At 39.7% G+C, this 15493-nt stretch overlaps 2 protein-coding genes across 8 annotated transcripts in view; both read left to right on the top strand.

The window, feature by feature from the left end:
• The window catches only part of Gpb5 (Glycoprotein hormone beta 5), a 64304-nt gene extending 59516 nt beyond the window's left edge, over positions 1-4788 (top strand). The window contains exons 4-5 of the mRNA XM_045747218.2: positions 1991-2065; positions 3297-4788. Of these exons, the coding sequence (XP_045603174.1) occupies positions 1991-2065; positions 3297-3467 (246 nt within the window). The 3' untranslated portion in view covers positions 3468-4788. The remainder of the gene's footprint in view (positions 1-1990; positions 2066-3296) is intronic.
• Positions 4789-5210: 422 nt separating this feature from the next.
• LOC138356725 (tol-Pal system protein TolA-like) overlaps positions 5211-15493 on the top strand; it is a 217043-nt gene continuing 206760 nt past the window's right edge. For 3 of the 7 annotated variants that reach the window (XR_011224583.1, XR_011224585.1, XM_069312973.1), the window contains exon 1: positions 10763-11725. The gene's annotated coding sequence lies outside the window, so the exon portion shown is untranslated. Of the gene's footprint in view, positions 5734-10762; positions 11726-15493 lie in introns of those variants that run through there. The other 4 variants (XM_069312977.1, XM_069312979.1, XR_011224584.1 and 1 more) reach the window with 3 other exon arrangements.

Genomic DNA, 15493 nt, shown 5'->3' with positions numbered 1-15493 from the left:
CTCAGCCTTTGCGCAGATTGTTTTTGTTATCTTAAGCCAAATATATAGCACACATGTGCTAAACTAGACCTAATGAGTGGTCCAAAGTGAATTTTACCTTTTTTCCGGCCTCTATAAAATTACAAGTACAAAACGTGAACTATCTGCTGGTCCATCACTACACATTGGTACTTTCGACTAAATAGTTAAAAAGTACCATCATTTCAGGAGGATGAAGTTTTCAGTGTTGTGTACCCCACCCTGAAGCTATCTTTAGGTTATCTTGAGATGATTTCGGGGCTTTAGTGTCCCCGCGGCCCGGTCCTCGACCAGGCCTCCACCCCAAGGAAGCAGCCCGTGACAGCTGACTAACACCCAGGCACCTATTTTACTGCTAGGTAACAGGGGCATAGGGTGAAAGAAACTCTGCCCAATGTTTCTCGCCGGCGCCCGGGATCGAACCCACGACCACAGGATCACAAGTCCAGCGTGCTGTCCGCTCGGCCGACCGGCTCCCACAAAGCAGCAGGCCCGTCCTTATAATCCACGAATTTCACGTTCCTGGGGGACCCCGGGGGCCTAGGATGGCCTACGATAGTAAGCAAAGTTAAAATACCGGAGATAGTATGTAGTAGAGATGTGGCCCTTGTTCTTCAATTAGTAAAGGTGTGGCCCTTGTTCTTAGTAAAGATGTGGCCCTTGTTCTTCTATTACAAGAGATGTGACCCTTGTTCTTCTATTAGTAGAGATGTGACCCTTGTTCTTCTATTAGTAGAGATGTGACCCTTGTTCTTCTATTAGTAGAGATGTGACCCTTGTTCTTCTATTAGTAGAGATGTGGCCCTTGTTCTTCTATTAGTAGAGATGTGACCGTTGTTCTTCTATTACAAGAGATGTGACCCTTGTTCTTCTATTACAAGAGATGTGACCCTTGTTCTTCTGTTAGTAGAGATGTGGCCCTTGTTCTTCAATTAGATGTGACCCTTGTTCTTCAATTAGTAGAGATGTGGCCCTTGTTCTTCAATTAGACATAACCCAGGAACCCCTAGCTAGACATAAATTGATTCCTCGGCTTCCCAAAATACCTCAACCTGGTCATTAGAATCTACTGTATCCTCCTGTAGCCTAACTAGTGGAGTTTGAATTAACAAGTGCAGTGGAGATGTAATGGGCCCCCAAAATAGGACTCTTTTTAATTACGTAGAGGGGAAAATACACACAAAACGGCAGAGGTGGGGGAGACTACGCTAAAATTGGAGCCTCTATACGCCCCAAATTATGTACTATATGCATGTGATAAAATAATTAACTTAGGTCATGTGTGTGATCACTTCCATATTGATGTGTTTTAGTGCGTGCGCGCGCGCGCACTCGATTTTGCGACTGTGTTTTGATGGTTGTATACGTGTGTGTGTGTGTTCACCTAGTTGTGTTTGCGGGGGTTGAGCTTTGCTCTTTCGGCCTGCCTCTCAACTGTCAATCAACTGTTTGCTAACTACTTTTTTTCTCTCCCCCACACCACACACACACATACACATCCCAGGAAGCAGCCCGTGACAGCTGACTAACTCCCAGGTACCTATTTACTGCTAGGTAACAGGGACATTCAGGGTGAAAGAAACTTTGCCCATTTGTTTCTGCCGGTTGCGGGAATCTAACCCGCGCCACAGAATTAAGAGTCCTGCGCGCTACCCACCAGGCTAGCAGGCCTGTGTGTGTGTTTGTGTGTGTGTGTGTGTGTGTGTGCATGTTTGAGTTTCACTTAATTTTTAATCTACACTTAGCACTGAAGTGGTCAACATTTCACATCGTTCTTATTAAGAACGTGTTCCTCCATTTTTATAAATGCCATTATCTTTGATATTATTCTTTGGCACAACACTGTCAAGCCCCACACACCACCCCGCTGTGCGTCAGGCTTGACAGCGTCTTGTGTCCGGCTTGACAGCGTCTTGTCCCTCTCCTCCTCCACTCCAGTAAGTGACCCTCGGCCATCTTCTTCCCTCCACAGATCGCGGACTGGAAATTCCCCTACAAGAGGTCGCATCATCCCGTGTGTATGCATGAGCAAACACAGTTGACAGAGGTGAGCATGCTCAAGCAACACTGTACTCGCTCAAGCACACACCCAAATGCACATGAGTCTACATAAGAACTCGTCTGTGTATTTCCATGAAATATTCCACATACGACACTAGTCAAATTTTCCATACAACTTCGGCAAAAAGAGAGAGAAAGAAAGGACATTACTTTTTCATACTTTCAAAGTTGTAAAACTCGCGTCCTTACACGAACTTTTATTATTTTGTTTTTCGTTGCTGCACGTATACATGCATAAATGTAAAATTATGTAAGTAAACAACATAAAATTATACACAGAATTATATCTACATTATACATTCAGAATTCTATCTACATATGTTATGTTTGTTATATAATTTCAAAAGAGCTTGTATAAAATGATTCACTATTTTGACCTTAGAATTATCACTACAAATACTCATATAATACCCATATTATATGATGTATGGGAACCATATATCATATAATATGTATAGATTCCCATATGGGAACCCTCTTGGGGCAATTATATGCAACGTGAAAAGTCAATAGGCGGTTATAAAATAACTGTTTGGAATATTACGGAATGTCTAAGATCAATCCCCCAGCTACGCCACTGACCAAAGACCACCATGCACATTAAACACTTGAGGAAACTTGAAGCAACAAATAAAACCACACTCACCAGACGCCCATAATAACAAAGATACAAAAGATAAGATTACCAAGGAAACTGGTATCTCCAATTTTAATTCAGATCTTTTTCTCTCATTTCCCTTGGTGACAAAACTCGTCAGTACCGTCTCCTTAACAGGAAATAATTGACATCTTAATCTAACTTTCTCGATAATCACGAAATGTCCTCCAGGGGCTAGATTCACGAAAGAACTTATGCAAACACTTACGAACGTGTACATCTTTCCTCAATCTTTGACGGCTTTGGTTACATTTATTAAACAGTTTACAAGCATGAAAAGTTCCCATTCAACTGTTATTGTTATAAACAGCCTCCTGGTGCTTCGGAGCTCATTAACTGTTTAATAATTGTAAACAAAGCCGCCAAAGATTGAGAAAAGACGTACAGGTTCGTAGGTGTTTGCGTAAGTGCTTTCGTGAATCTGGCCCCTGAATACGGGATTTTCCGTTACACTTCCACCACCCATGACTTGCTTGACCTTATATTTTCCTCATATACTTGTCCTGTCTGCCTTCCTCTCCCTCTCTCGTACGACTAACATCTCTATATCCCTCTACAGGTAACGCTGCGACACTGCGACGAGGACGCTGCCCCTGGGACGGAGATCTACTCCTACCACGATGCGACCCGCTGTGCTTGCTCCGTCTGCAAGTCGTCGGAGGCGTCGTGCGAGGGTCTCCGCTACAGGGGCGCCCGCAGAGCACCCCGCGCCGACGTGCCCAGGGGCTGAGCCGCCACTCCTGTGGAACGAGAGTCGGGATATCGAGACCCTAGCCTCTATTGCTGCCAGAATCTTTTTACAAATCGGAACGGGAGTCTAATAGATAATAACCTTTTAAAGAGATCTGAGAAAGATGAAAGTATATTTATTTTTTAAAAAGAACATCTCAGTTTGTACCTGAAAGGAGTCTCGTATCAAACCCGCAAGAAAAAGAAATTATTTTGTAGCGGTTGGGGTCTAGAAATCCTAGACTACCATCGCACATGTCTCACTCCCGACGCATTGCTGACATCTATATTAAATGAGTATAATGATTGATTGAAAATTAAGCCACCCAAGAGGTGGCACAGGCAGGATTAGCCCGTAAGGGCATAATACTGATAACGGCTTCCTTATACTGGCTTAATAATGATTGAAAATTACTTAAATCCCCAAACTTCAGCAGCCATGCTATTCGTATGCTCACTTCGGGGCTCCATGTAAACAAAAAAAACCTCCCTTAGTGAGCATACGATTCAGATGCTGCTTTTAAGACACGTATTCCATCATTTAAAGTGGGAACTGAATATCACTGTTACCATCAGTGTTGAAGCTAGTTATACACGTGTTTTAAACTCAGTTATGGCAATAACCTATGTGAGAGATGATCATATTACTGTGTAAGGCTGCATATAGCGGGCTATGATAAGTGGCTGCTCCCGACAGCTGGGTGGTTCAGTAATCAACTTACCTTCAGGCGGCGAGGACCTAGTCATGTCAATAAAGGTAAAATATGATATACTATTTACAAAATTGTGATATTTTGAGCCAATTTTATGGATATATATGTTTATTATGTCAAAAAGTTATCATCCAATTCTTTTGAGACAAGAAAAATCACTATTTATAAACAAAGTTGATATATTCTCTTCATCATGACATTAATGAATGGCAAGTGATGATGTACACTGATTTGGTTTTCTGAAGATAATGAATTTTTAGTGTGGCTGATTAAAATGACTTGTTACCGTTTTATTCTAAACTCAATTTTTTATAATGTGAATTAGTATTAGAATATCACGCAAACCAAATATTATATGTAAGATTTCATATTTGATCTGACAATATTTGACAAATATATTTACTGGTTTAAGTTTTAAAATATTGTTTTATGATAATGGTCTCTTGTACGTATTGTGGACGAAACGTCGAAGGTTACGACTTGTGTTAGGTTGGTGATGACGTCATGTATTAGCCTCTGGGCGGGAGCCAATCCCATGCTTACAGATCGGATTCAATAAATGTCTTCAAGAAAGTATTAGCTATTTTTGTAAATAAATCCGCAATAACCTTTCCTCTTTTCTTTTACACCCGTAATAAGTGTGTAAAAAACAAAAGTGTTTATTTCGTGGGCCCGACTAGACAGCCAGACATTATGGGGGTAGAAGTAGCCTAAGCTACTCTATCCCTTTGAGATGTATTTTTTTTTCTTGTCTTAATAAACTTACTTGAACTGGACAGCTAGACACAACATAATTCTTTTGTGTTCATTGATTATTAACTTGTTCTAATTTGCTTACTCTACGTTTATTTTACGGATATATTTAAACTATAACTAGTAATTCGGTAGTTGTATATTAAAAAAGGTACCGTACCGAAATAAAATGTGAGAAAAACCCTAGTTACAGCACAATTCGACGTCTCTTAACAGTAAACTGTAATTACATTAATGTCCTTTATGAAAGTAAATGGTCTTTACAAATACATAAAATGAAGAAGGGGGAGGGGGACTGGTTACAGATGCTCACCAGTGAAGATACATTATCTAGCACCATCATTAATGAAAGTTGCCATTATCACTGAAACTGCCGTCTGCCCCACACTACAGCTGCTATCCACCAAACTAACGCTGCCACCCTCCACACTACAGCTGCTATCCACCAAACTAACGCTGCCACCCTCCACACTACAGCTGCTATTCACCAAACTAACGCTGCCACCCTCCACACTACAGCTGCTATCCACCAAACTAACGCTGCCACCCTCCACACTACAGCTGCTATCCACCAAACTAACGCTGCCACCCTCCACACTACAGCTGCTATCCACCAAACTAACGCTGCCACCCTCCACATTACAGCTGTCATCCACACCACAAGGAGGAGACCCCGAGACAAGATCGGTAACGATCGTCGTGAACACACACCCACAGCCTGATGGGCGATTAGTTCAATTCCTACCGTATAACTTTCTTTCAAATTAAATACGGGCGTGACGCCACGAGAGAAGAGACCGGGTAAGTAGGGAAGTCGTTACATACTGGAGGTCCTGTCGGTATGTGAAATTTATGGCATTGTTGTAATGATTTAATGGGAACTGTTAAGTGCTTACTGTTTGCAGTAAATGTTTGTCTTAAACACATACATGACGGGGAAATGAAAAGATATACTTAGCACCATTGTCTTGATGTTTTAATGTTTGGAGGATAAATCCAACATAATTTGCGTATTATTAAGTGCTCATTAATTAGTAACTAGAGGCAAGGTATCGTTGTTGGGGGGGGGGGGGGAAGAGAGAGAGAGAGAGAACTAGAGAACCAGTCCACCCACCCACCCAGAGTAGGCTATCTGCATGATAAGTTCACCAGTGGTTCGGTTTTGCGTCTCTGGTTCACTAGGGGTTCTTTACCAAGCAGACGGGTTCTAGCATTATAATTTTTCAAAATATTCAAGTTTTTTTTATATAGTACGACGTTAATATTATTTCCAAGCGTAAAGTTACATTAAAATGACAACCCCCAACTTAAAGACGAACCTCATTATTCCTCTAGTACCGGTCGTTTTTTTTTATTTATATATACAAGAGTTCTTACATTCTTGTAAATCCACTAACAGTTTGTAGTTAGTTTAGTTCATTTATTATGCACCCCATACCCATCATGTGGGCGGTAGTGGAAAGGGTTCCAGAGGCACATAATGGGCTCAGGGACTGAACCCCACAATTCATTTAGCTAAGCAAGTTAAAATCTTGATGAGTTAGTTACAAAATTCAGTGCACATCGTCACATCAACAATGGGCTCGAGACCGACCACAAGTACAGTTTCTAAATTAAGCAACTGACATGTGTGGAGAGCTAGTGTCACAATTGATATGTTTGTCCTGCACACCGCCCCCCATCCAGTGGGCAGCGGTGGATAGGTTACAATCCCTTAGTTACTACCTACAGTTAGCAAACTGGGGATATTTGGCTAAGATTTCTGGTAGCAGATCATTTTGAATGAGATATTTACACATCTCTTGAACATTTGTCATAGAATTGTTTCTGAATTCACTTATTGTATTTTTCCGCACTCCATCACATAGTGACGGAGGGCAGTCATAGCATTTTGGGCAGGTCCTAAATCCTACTTTTCCCCGGAATACGACCCGCCAAATTGTTTAACAACCAGGTACCCATTTACTGCTGGGTGAACAGAGGCTACAGTTAAGGATTGGCGCCCGGTCAATCCTCCCCGGCCATGATACGAACCCTAGCCAAAGCGCTCGCGAAGCCCGGGCGAGTATCTTACCACTGCGCCACGGGTTCTGCAATAGGGTAATTAGGGTGATTAACCCAGGCTCACTACCACTCGCGTTATTAGACGTCTTCTGGCGTCTTGAAAGATGACGAAAAAAAATGAGATTGTAATTTAATAAAACTTGTGTATTTATTTTCACGAATTTAGAAAAAAAAATGGATAACTGATTATTTCGCTGTAACTCTTGTATGTAAAAAAAAAATATGTGAATGTTAGGAGAAAGTTTGAGAAAAAATTTAAGCAGTTTTGGAACTAGTTTATTAAAGTATTTGCACATATCAGTGCAATTACCGAGGCATTTTAGCTACGGTAAAATATCGTAAAAAATATTAGCAATTATGAATGTTTATATTTTTAAGATTAATTTTGTACTAGTAAGTCTTTGCATGCTCGCTAAATTGTACTGAAAAGAAACTTAAAATAACATTGGAGAGGTGCAGATAAATATTAACACTCAAATGGGCCACTGTATATATACTGAAACAGTGTGGCTTTAGGTCGTATTTGGAAAAAAAACATTAAAGAATTACTTGTTCCAGAATTAAGATTTTCATGGAGAGTCTGGGAAGTCGTGGCATATAACGTGAACACAATTGTAAGTCCATCTTAAAAAAAAATAAAGCTTGTGACACCAAAATATTTACCAGACTGTCACAAAATAATTCTGATTAAGACAATAACAAAAAAACTAATATTTTAATGAGGCATGACCGGGTCCAAGAGCTCGATGGCTCCTCATACTGATTACAGTCAGTCGCTTGTGCTATACATCATCAGAAAGTAGTTACTTAATAATTCTTATTAATTTCATGGAAAATACTTCATACATCCACAATGGCTTAATTTTAAAATTTCACAAAGGCCATAAAGTATTAAAGTCTGAGGCAATCATGATGGAATATATTCATCTAGTTTAAAGTAAAATTATGCATTATTCAAATTATCAGCGCGTGCTGATGTAAATTATGATGCTAGAAAAAGATGGTGGTTTGCGAAAGGTAAGTTGTGAGAGGAATAACTAACTAGTCTGCTCGTACCGAGTGTCATGGAAGCACTAGAAGTAATTTACAGTCTGGTTTCATATCTGCAAACTCCCTTGAAATGTTGACTCACAATCGAATGGCATTTTTTGATGGGGGATTCTCTCTTCCTGTTAAAAACATTGTCACGCTCCTTGGCATTTATTTATCACACACCAGCCTACTTTTGTTAGAAACGAATTTATACAGGAATTTGATATCAATGCACCGTTATGTTTCGTGACGTTTCACAGAATCTAAGAATTTTTAGAGGAAAATATGGAATGAAAAAGGCATTATTGATCCAGCTAAACACAAGATGTTAGGATACTGTTGTCATCTTGAGATGATTTCGGGGCTTAGCGACCCCGCGGCCCGGTCCTCGACCAGGCCTCCTTTTTGTTACACACCCCTAGGAAGCAGCCCGTAGCAGCTGTCTAACTCTCATGTACCTATTTACTGCTAGGTAACATGAACATCAGGGTGAAAGAATCATTTTCCCCATTTGTCTCCGCCTCCACCGTGGATCGAACCCGGAACCTCAGGACTACGAATGCGAAGCGCTGTCCACTCAACTGCCAGGCGCCCCCTGACAGCTGAGTGATTATAAAGAGATTGAATTTTAAAATAAGCAATCTGGTTTCTTTAAAGTCATTATAATATATGCTCTGTGTACAGATAAATATGATTTAGATTAATCTCACACAAACCATTAGATAGAAACAACGTATTACAGGCAAAGTGTCATGTCTAATAATTTGCCCCATGATAAAGATGCAGAATACAATACCGGTAATATCAAACAAATTTAATGGATACTTATAAAAAAAATGTGAAAAATGTAGTAGTTGGCGGAATGTCCACAGCTGAAAGCGCCACTGGGCCCCCAAATCCGATACATTCATATCCTTTGATCGTGTACATTGTAGGCTACACGCCGCTTTATACCATTCAAAATATGAATAACAGAAACGATTGACAATATTCCGAAAAAAACAGGTTGCTAACTGCAATAAAAAAAAAAGTTGCAAATTGTCACGAGAAAAACAAGACTAGAAGCTACCATTAAAACAAAAAAACAAAAACATAAATGGTTTTGCAGGTGAGGAGTCACAATAACGGGGCTAAAGTATGTTGACCAGACCACACACTAGAAGGTGAAGGGACGACGACGTTTCGGTCCGTCCTGGACCATTCTCAATCGACTTGAGAATGGTCCAGGACGGATCGAAACGTCGTCGTCCCTTCACCTTTTAGTGTGTGGTCTGGTCAACATAAATGGTCTATAAACTGCGGTAAGAGATTAAGTTGCGAACTGTCATATGAATAACGAGGCTGGAAGCGGCTATGTATAAACTCGGGCTATGAACTGCTATTCGAAAACTCGGCTTCAAGTTTCTTTAAGATAACAAGGGATATGCCTCTGCCATATCCCAAATTTTCCTCATATCCTGTATTAAATAGTGGCAGGCATATCCAGTGTTAAATACTGGATATGCCTTCATAACCTATGACAGGTATATTCAGTATTAAATACTGGATATGGCTTCATATCCTATGGCAGGTATATCCAGTATTTAGTACCGGATATACCTACCACCGAGGCATGGCATATCCAAGTAAATACGGAAAGTAGATAAGTGAATATTGAAGTATGACAATAAAAGTTTTCAGAGTGAATTAAATAAACAAATATATAAAACAGGATACAGCGAGAACTTAATTTTTTTCAGAGGTAGAGAACATGAACATTCTTCAAAAAGGGGCAATAAAATGTGTACATTCCCCTGTAACGGCAGCATTCAGAATACACAGTAACAACTGTTTGTATTTCGGAATTTAAATGGAAGGATGATAAAAGGTTCATATTTATATTAATTTATTCTACTCGTTTCACAAATATGGCCATCAGTAGATGTCAACAAAGAGGTTGAAAGGGCCGGCTCCAAGCTAACACGGGTTGCCAGATTGTTATATGTTCGCTATTTAATTTAAATTGATTGATTTCTCACGTGAAAAATGTGTTATCCCCCTTCTCTATTTCAGTCCTGAACAACACTGGAAATAAACTGAAATAAAAGGATCAGTCCAACAATTAAGCGTGTTTACCAAGTGATGGACAGGTTGCTCACTTTGATTCTTCAGGCAGGTCGGCGTTCAATCCCCGACCGTCCAAGTAGTTGGGAACCATTCCTTTTCCCCCCCCCGTTCCATCCCAAATCCTTATCCTGATCCCTTCCAAGTTATATAATAGTCGTAATGGCTTGGCGCTTTCCCCTGATAATTCCCTTCTCTTGTTAGGACGGCAAAAAGATTTAAATAAAATACTAACTCGATTATTTTGTTTTATAGAAAATGAGATTCAAGAAATGAAAACAATTTAGCTCCTTCTAGTAACAGTTCTGTCAGGATAGGCTACATCTTAATGTCCTTTAATTCAGAATTTGTAACTGATTTAAATTACAAGATTCAAGAAATGAAGACAATTTAGCTCCTTCTAGCAACAGTTCTGTTAGAATAGGCTACATCTTAATTTCCTTTAATTCAGAATTTGTAACATTTAAATTACAAAGATAGCAACAAAATATGTTACACAAATTAAAGCGATATAATGTAAAAAGATTTTCTAAATCATTGGTTTCGTCGATGAATTACGAAACAATAATTACAAAGAAACCTTTTAGCGCGGTTGTCCACTGGACGCGTCTGTCTCAGTGTTGTTCTTGTGTTCGGATGGTGTAGACACGCCAATTTGCTCGGTAAATAACACCTTATTTTACTCTTTCAACGATCACCTGTGTTAAATGTCGCGAGTCTGTGTCTTTATTGAAAATCCAGTGTCACCAAGTGTTATATACGAACCCTGTATATGAACACTGAAGTTCATAAACGTGATTTAAAGGGCTCTTATACGTAATCTCAAGACGCTGCAGGTACACAGGCCGTTCTTGTCCTGAAACGCCTCGTTCCTTGTCGCGGGGAGTAATAAGGGTCAAGTTTAAAAGTGTGTTTCTGATGTTATTCTTTCGTGGTTCGTCAAGGCAATCTGGAGGCAATTCTGAGGCGCGAGGCCTTGTGTTAGTTTTGAATGATATTTAACATTGCTAGGGAAATGTGTAGACAAAAATGAATGAATGTGAAAGTGAAAGAAGTTTTCAATCACGAGAGTAGTGACTGCTGAAAAATTTTGAAAGCAAAAGAAGTGATTTATACAATAAAGTTGTCAGAATATTGTATGTAATTGAGAGTCTTGTTCACCAAAGAAATCGTGGCTGAGTCTGCAGCCTCACAGCACGTGATTGTTAGTTTTTGTATCATCGAGAACTAATTACAATTGGTAAAAAGTGATCTTTGCTTAATAAGGGTGATGGGAAAAAAAACACCGATGTCCAAATTGTTTTTATAAAAGCTATTTGTCGAAAATAAATCGTAGTCAAGTTCATGCGCCAAACGTGTTGCCAGGTGGAAATATGAACGGTTCTCATGCCAATGATGGAAACATGGTGCAGCAGTGTTTTATACCAGAAGTGGACGTGTCGCGTCGGGCCTACCACATGTGCAATTGTTTTATCCAGGATAGTCGGCATGAATTATCTTGAAGAGCGCCGAGAGTGATTGCAATACAGCATCATGGCTGGATTGCAATACAGCATCATGGCTGCCCCATTCACGTCTGTGAAGCCTATGCCAGGTAAGTCATTCTTATGACTAATCTAGTCAGGGTGTTATTACACAACTCGTCCTGTGTAGATAGTACGTTTTACACCAATGTTGATCATTTTACATAATTGACAATTAGAATTTGGTACTATTCGCTTTATAGGAGTCTGAAAGAGTGACGCTAAAACCCTAACTTAAATATTCCTTGGGCCTAGTATAGCCCATATATGTACTATATTAGGCCTCAGATAGCGTGCATTAGGCCTAGGAAGGTTAGGTTAGGGTTTCTTTTCCTTGCAACATCAGTAGTAAAACTTTTAATGGTTTGCCCATATTCAATATTACCAGTTTCAACTTTCTGATTGCCTTTTGCGTTAAAATATGTAGGCTGGGGAGCCGGTCGGCCGAGCGGACAGCACGCTGGACTTGTGATCCTGTGGTCCCTGGTTCGATCCCGGGCGCCGGCGAGAAACAATGGGCAGAGTTTTCTTTTTCACCCTATGCCCCTGTTACCTAGCAGTAAAATAGGTACCTGGGTGTTAGTCAGCTGTCACGGGCTGCTTCCTGGGGGTGGAGGTCTGGTCGAGGACCGGCCGCGGGGACACCAAAAGCCCCGAAATCATCTCAAGATAACCTCAAGATGGTCCTTATATTTACATTAGGTACTACCTAAACAGGAGGACGAGCTGTATAACAAGCCCAGTCAAGCTTGAATTTGAAGTATCCCGTGTTAATATGCATATATGTAATTTGTAAATGGAAGTGTGAATAAGTAATTAGTTGTGTTCCTGTGGTGGAATGATGTATGCAAATTTAGCATCTCGAGTATGCAAATGTGAAATAACGGTTGATGGTAAACCGTATGCAAAATTTACAAGAGGCCAGGCTATTATGCAATTAGAATGCAAGTTTGTTTGTAGTATATTAATGGTGGTGTCTTATCAGAGACATAATAACAGGATAAAGAAAACCACACTGGTATTTAATGTAAAGATTTTAACTACAAGTCTTTCGCACTCTCCTGAGTACATTATCAAGACTATATGGTTTGTGCAAGACTTGCACCTCGGCGACTAATTCGGTTGCTATCCTGGATCCAGTCCTCTTATTTTTTTGACCTCCTAACCGTGTCACCATTCGTGAATGGCGATACGCCGGAGAGGAAGTCATCTATTGGAATTAAGATCAGTTGACCGTTCTGTCACCCTGAGATTCTGAGAACTGGTGTTGTTGACCAGACCACACACTAGAAGGTGATGGGACGACGACGTTTCGGTCCGTCCTGGACCACATTCTCAAGTCGATTGTGGTGAGGAAGTAGATGCAGGCAATAAATAGGCTAGAGAGTGGTGAGGAGCAAAGTGTAGTAGAGGAGATAATAGTAGGAACTGGAGAGGGGCTATGGCCCATACGAGGCAGCTTCTATTTTCAAATAGTTCTGGTGAACAACGCCAGAACAACTGGTGTTGTTCATAAGGGTGTCCGTCCGGATGATGGCCCTCAGAACCCTAAGGAGAACAGTTATTAGGACTCCATGTATTTATCCATCTATTCAAATTAGTTTTAATTCTCGCAAAATCATTTTTCTTGTAAATGGGAGTAAAAAAGAATAAAGTTTACCTCTGAAGTAAAGCTTTTGTTCCCATCGAAAGTATTTAAAGTAATAATTAAAACCCCTATTACTATAGTTTCTAGTTCAAATATTATTAATTTTATAGATTATTTCACGTTTCTTAAAACTAATGTTAAGATTTTTTCCCACCTTTGGTATGCTACAACGCTATTTCCAATCATAATTATACATACTTTTTTGTGTTATTCAGTTCTTATCTCAAGTTTACACCCGGTTTTCTCCACATAGACTTCATTGCAATCTTTGCAAGGTAATATAGATGCATATACTGTATTACCTTTTAGGGATTGCCACGAAGTCTATGTATGATGGTGGTACGTCAGTTTGGACTATACAATGACGCAGTGTATATTATTGGACAGGGGATGTCTTTGCCGTTTTTGCAAATACAGATTTGTTAGTTCAATTGTGGGATTTAATTATAAAACAAAATAACGCATATTGTTAATGTGAAATAAAATTATTTCAGCAATATTTGAAGATAATATTTCAAAACACACAGAGAGATCACAATAACGTGATGCATCAAATGAACAAAATAGCTGTCGTAGCTCAGTCGATTAAGGCAGTGTCTGGGATGCTCTCGGACGCAGGTTCGAATCCTCGTCACGGCCCTTGTGGATTTGTTCATAATATTTCAAATATTTGAATATTGAATATCAAATTTGAATATTCAAATTTGAATATTGAATATTCAAATTTGAACATTTGAATATTGAAATATATTTGAAATTTGAATATTTTAGCAATATTTAAGAAGTAGGATGGACATGGCTGTCAGGTCACTCAGATGGTTGTCTTATTTACGTTGTATCGATGTATTTTTCAACTGTATTGCTGTAGTTTTTGTTCCCCTTAAGTGCATTGACTTTTTGTGTACACACATTGCTGAAGAAAAATGTAAATGCAATTGAAAGGATCGTGTTTACTCGCGTTTAAATTAAATCAGTATAAACGAATCTTTCAGTTACATTTTGGTTCTTCAATTGTTGAATTAATTATTCAGTAACTCACCGGATCCAAATGTCAATATGTCCGAGGGTCAGATTAATTTAAACAGAATAATTCCATCACTCACTCACAGACATACACTCTCACACACACACACACACACACACACACACACACACACACACACACACACACACACACACACACACACACACACACACATCTTAAGAAGCACATCAACAAACTGGAAAAGGTGCAAAGACATGCTACTAAGTGGCTCCCAGAACTGAAGGGCAAGAGCTACGAGGAGAGGTTAGAAGCATTAAATATGCCAAAACTAGAAGACAGAAGAAAAAGAGGTGATATGATCACTACGTACAAAATAGTAACAGGAATTGATAAAATCGACAGGGAAGACTTCCTAAGACCTGGAACTTCAAGAACAAGAGGCCATAGATTTAAACTAGCTAAACACAGATGCCGAAGAAATATAAGAAAATTCACCTTCGCAAATAGAGTGGTAGACGGTTGGAACAAGTTAAGTGAGAAGGTGGTGGAGGCCAAGACCGTCAGTAGTTTCAAAGCGTTATATGACAAAGAGTGCTGGGAAGACGGGACACCACGAGCGTAGCTCTCATCCTGTAACTACACTTAGGTAATTACACTTAGGTAATTACACACACACACACACACGGCATAGCAGCCGAATGGACAGCCCTAGGAAAGTCGTAGTCCAATGAGCCCCGGTTCGTTTCTCGTCCGAGGCAGAAACTAATTGGCAGAGTTTCTGTCACCTGATGCCCCTGTTCACCTAGCAGTGAATAGGTACCTGGGAGTTAACTGCAATTTAAAGTATAAAAATAAAAAATAAAATTTAAGGTACCTTTTTGGTAATTCATCACTGTATTGATACTTTCAAACTGTTTCAATAAGTACTATTATTTCAGGAGGATAGGTTGAAGTATTTGGGAATGAGGGGAATATGGTGGCTGGGCACCCAGCCCTATTACGACGCCATAAATGCAAATTACGTGCTAAATTACAAATGAAGTAGTTTGTTCGAAGTGTTTTGAAAATGTCAAAAATTTTCAAACTTTTGCACTGGACATCAGTGCAGAAGTTTTACATTATAGTAAAAAAAAAATAATTCATTGTCGAATTTATACAATAATGCAAAATTCGTTGTGTGGGGCGGCAGGGAGGAGGGGGGTCACT

The sequence above is a fragment of the Procambarus clarkii genome, chromosome 7 (genome assembly GCF_040958095.1).
Source record: "Procambarus clarkii isolate CNS0578487 chromosome 7, FALCON_Pclarkii_2.0, whole genome shotgun sequence".
In the NCBI taxonomy this organism is placed as follows: domain Eukaryota; kingdom Metazoa; phylum Arthropoda; class Malacostraca; order Decapoda; family Cambaridae; genus Procambarus; species Procambarus clarkii.
This window is presented reverse-complemented; position numbering and strand designations above follow the sequence as displayed.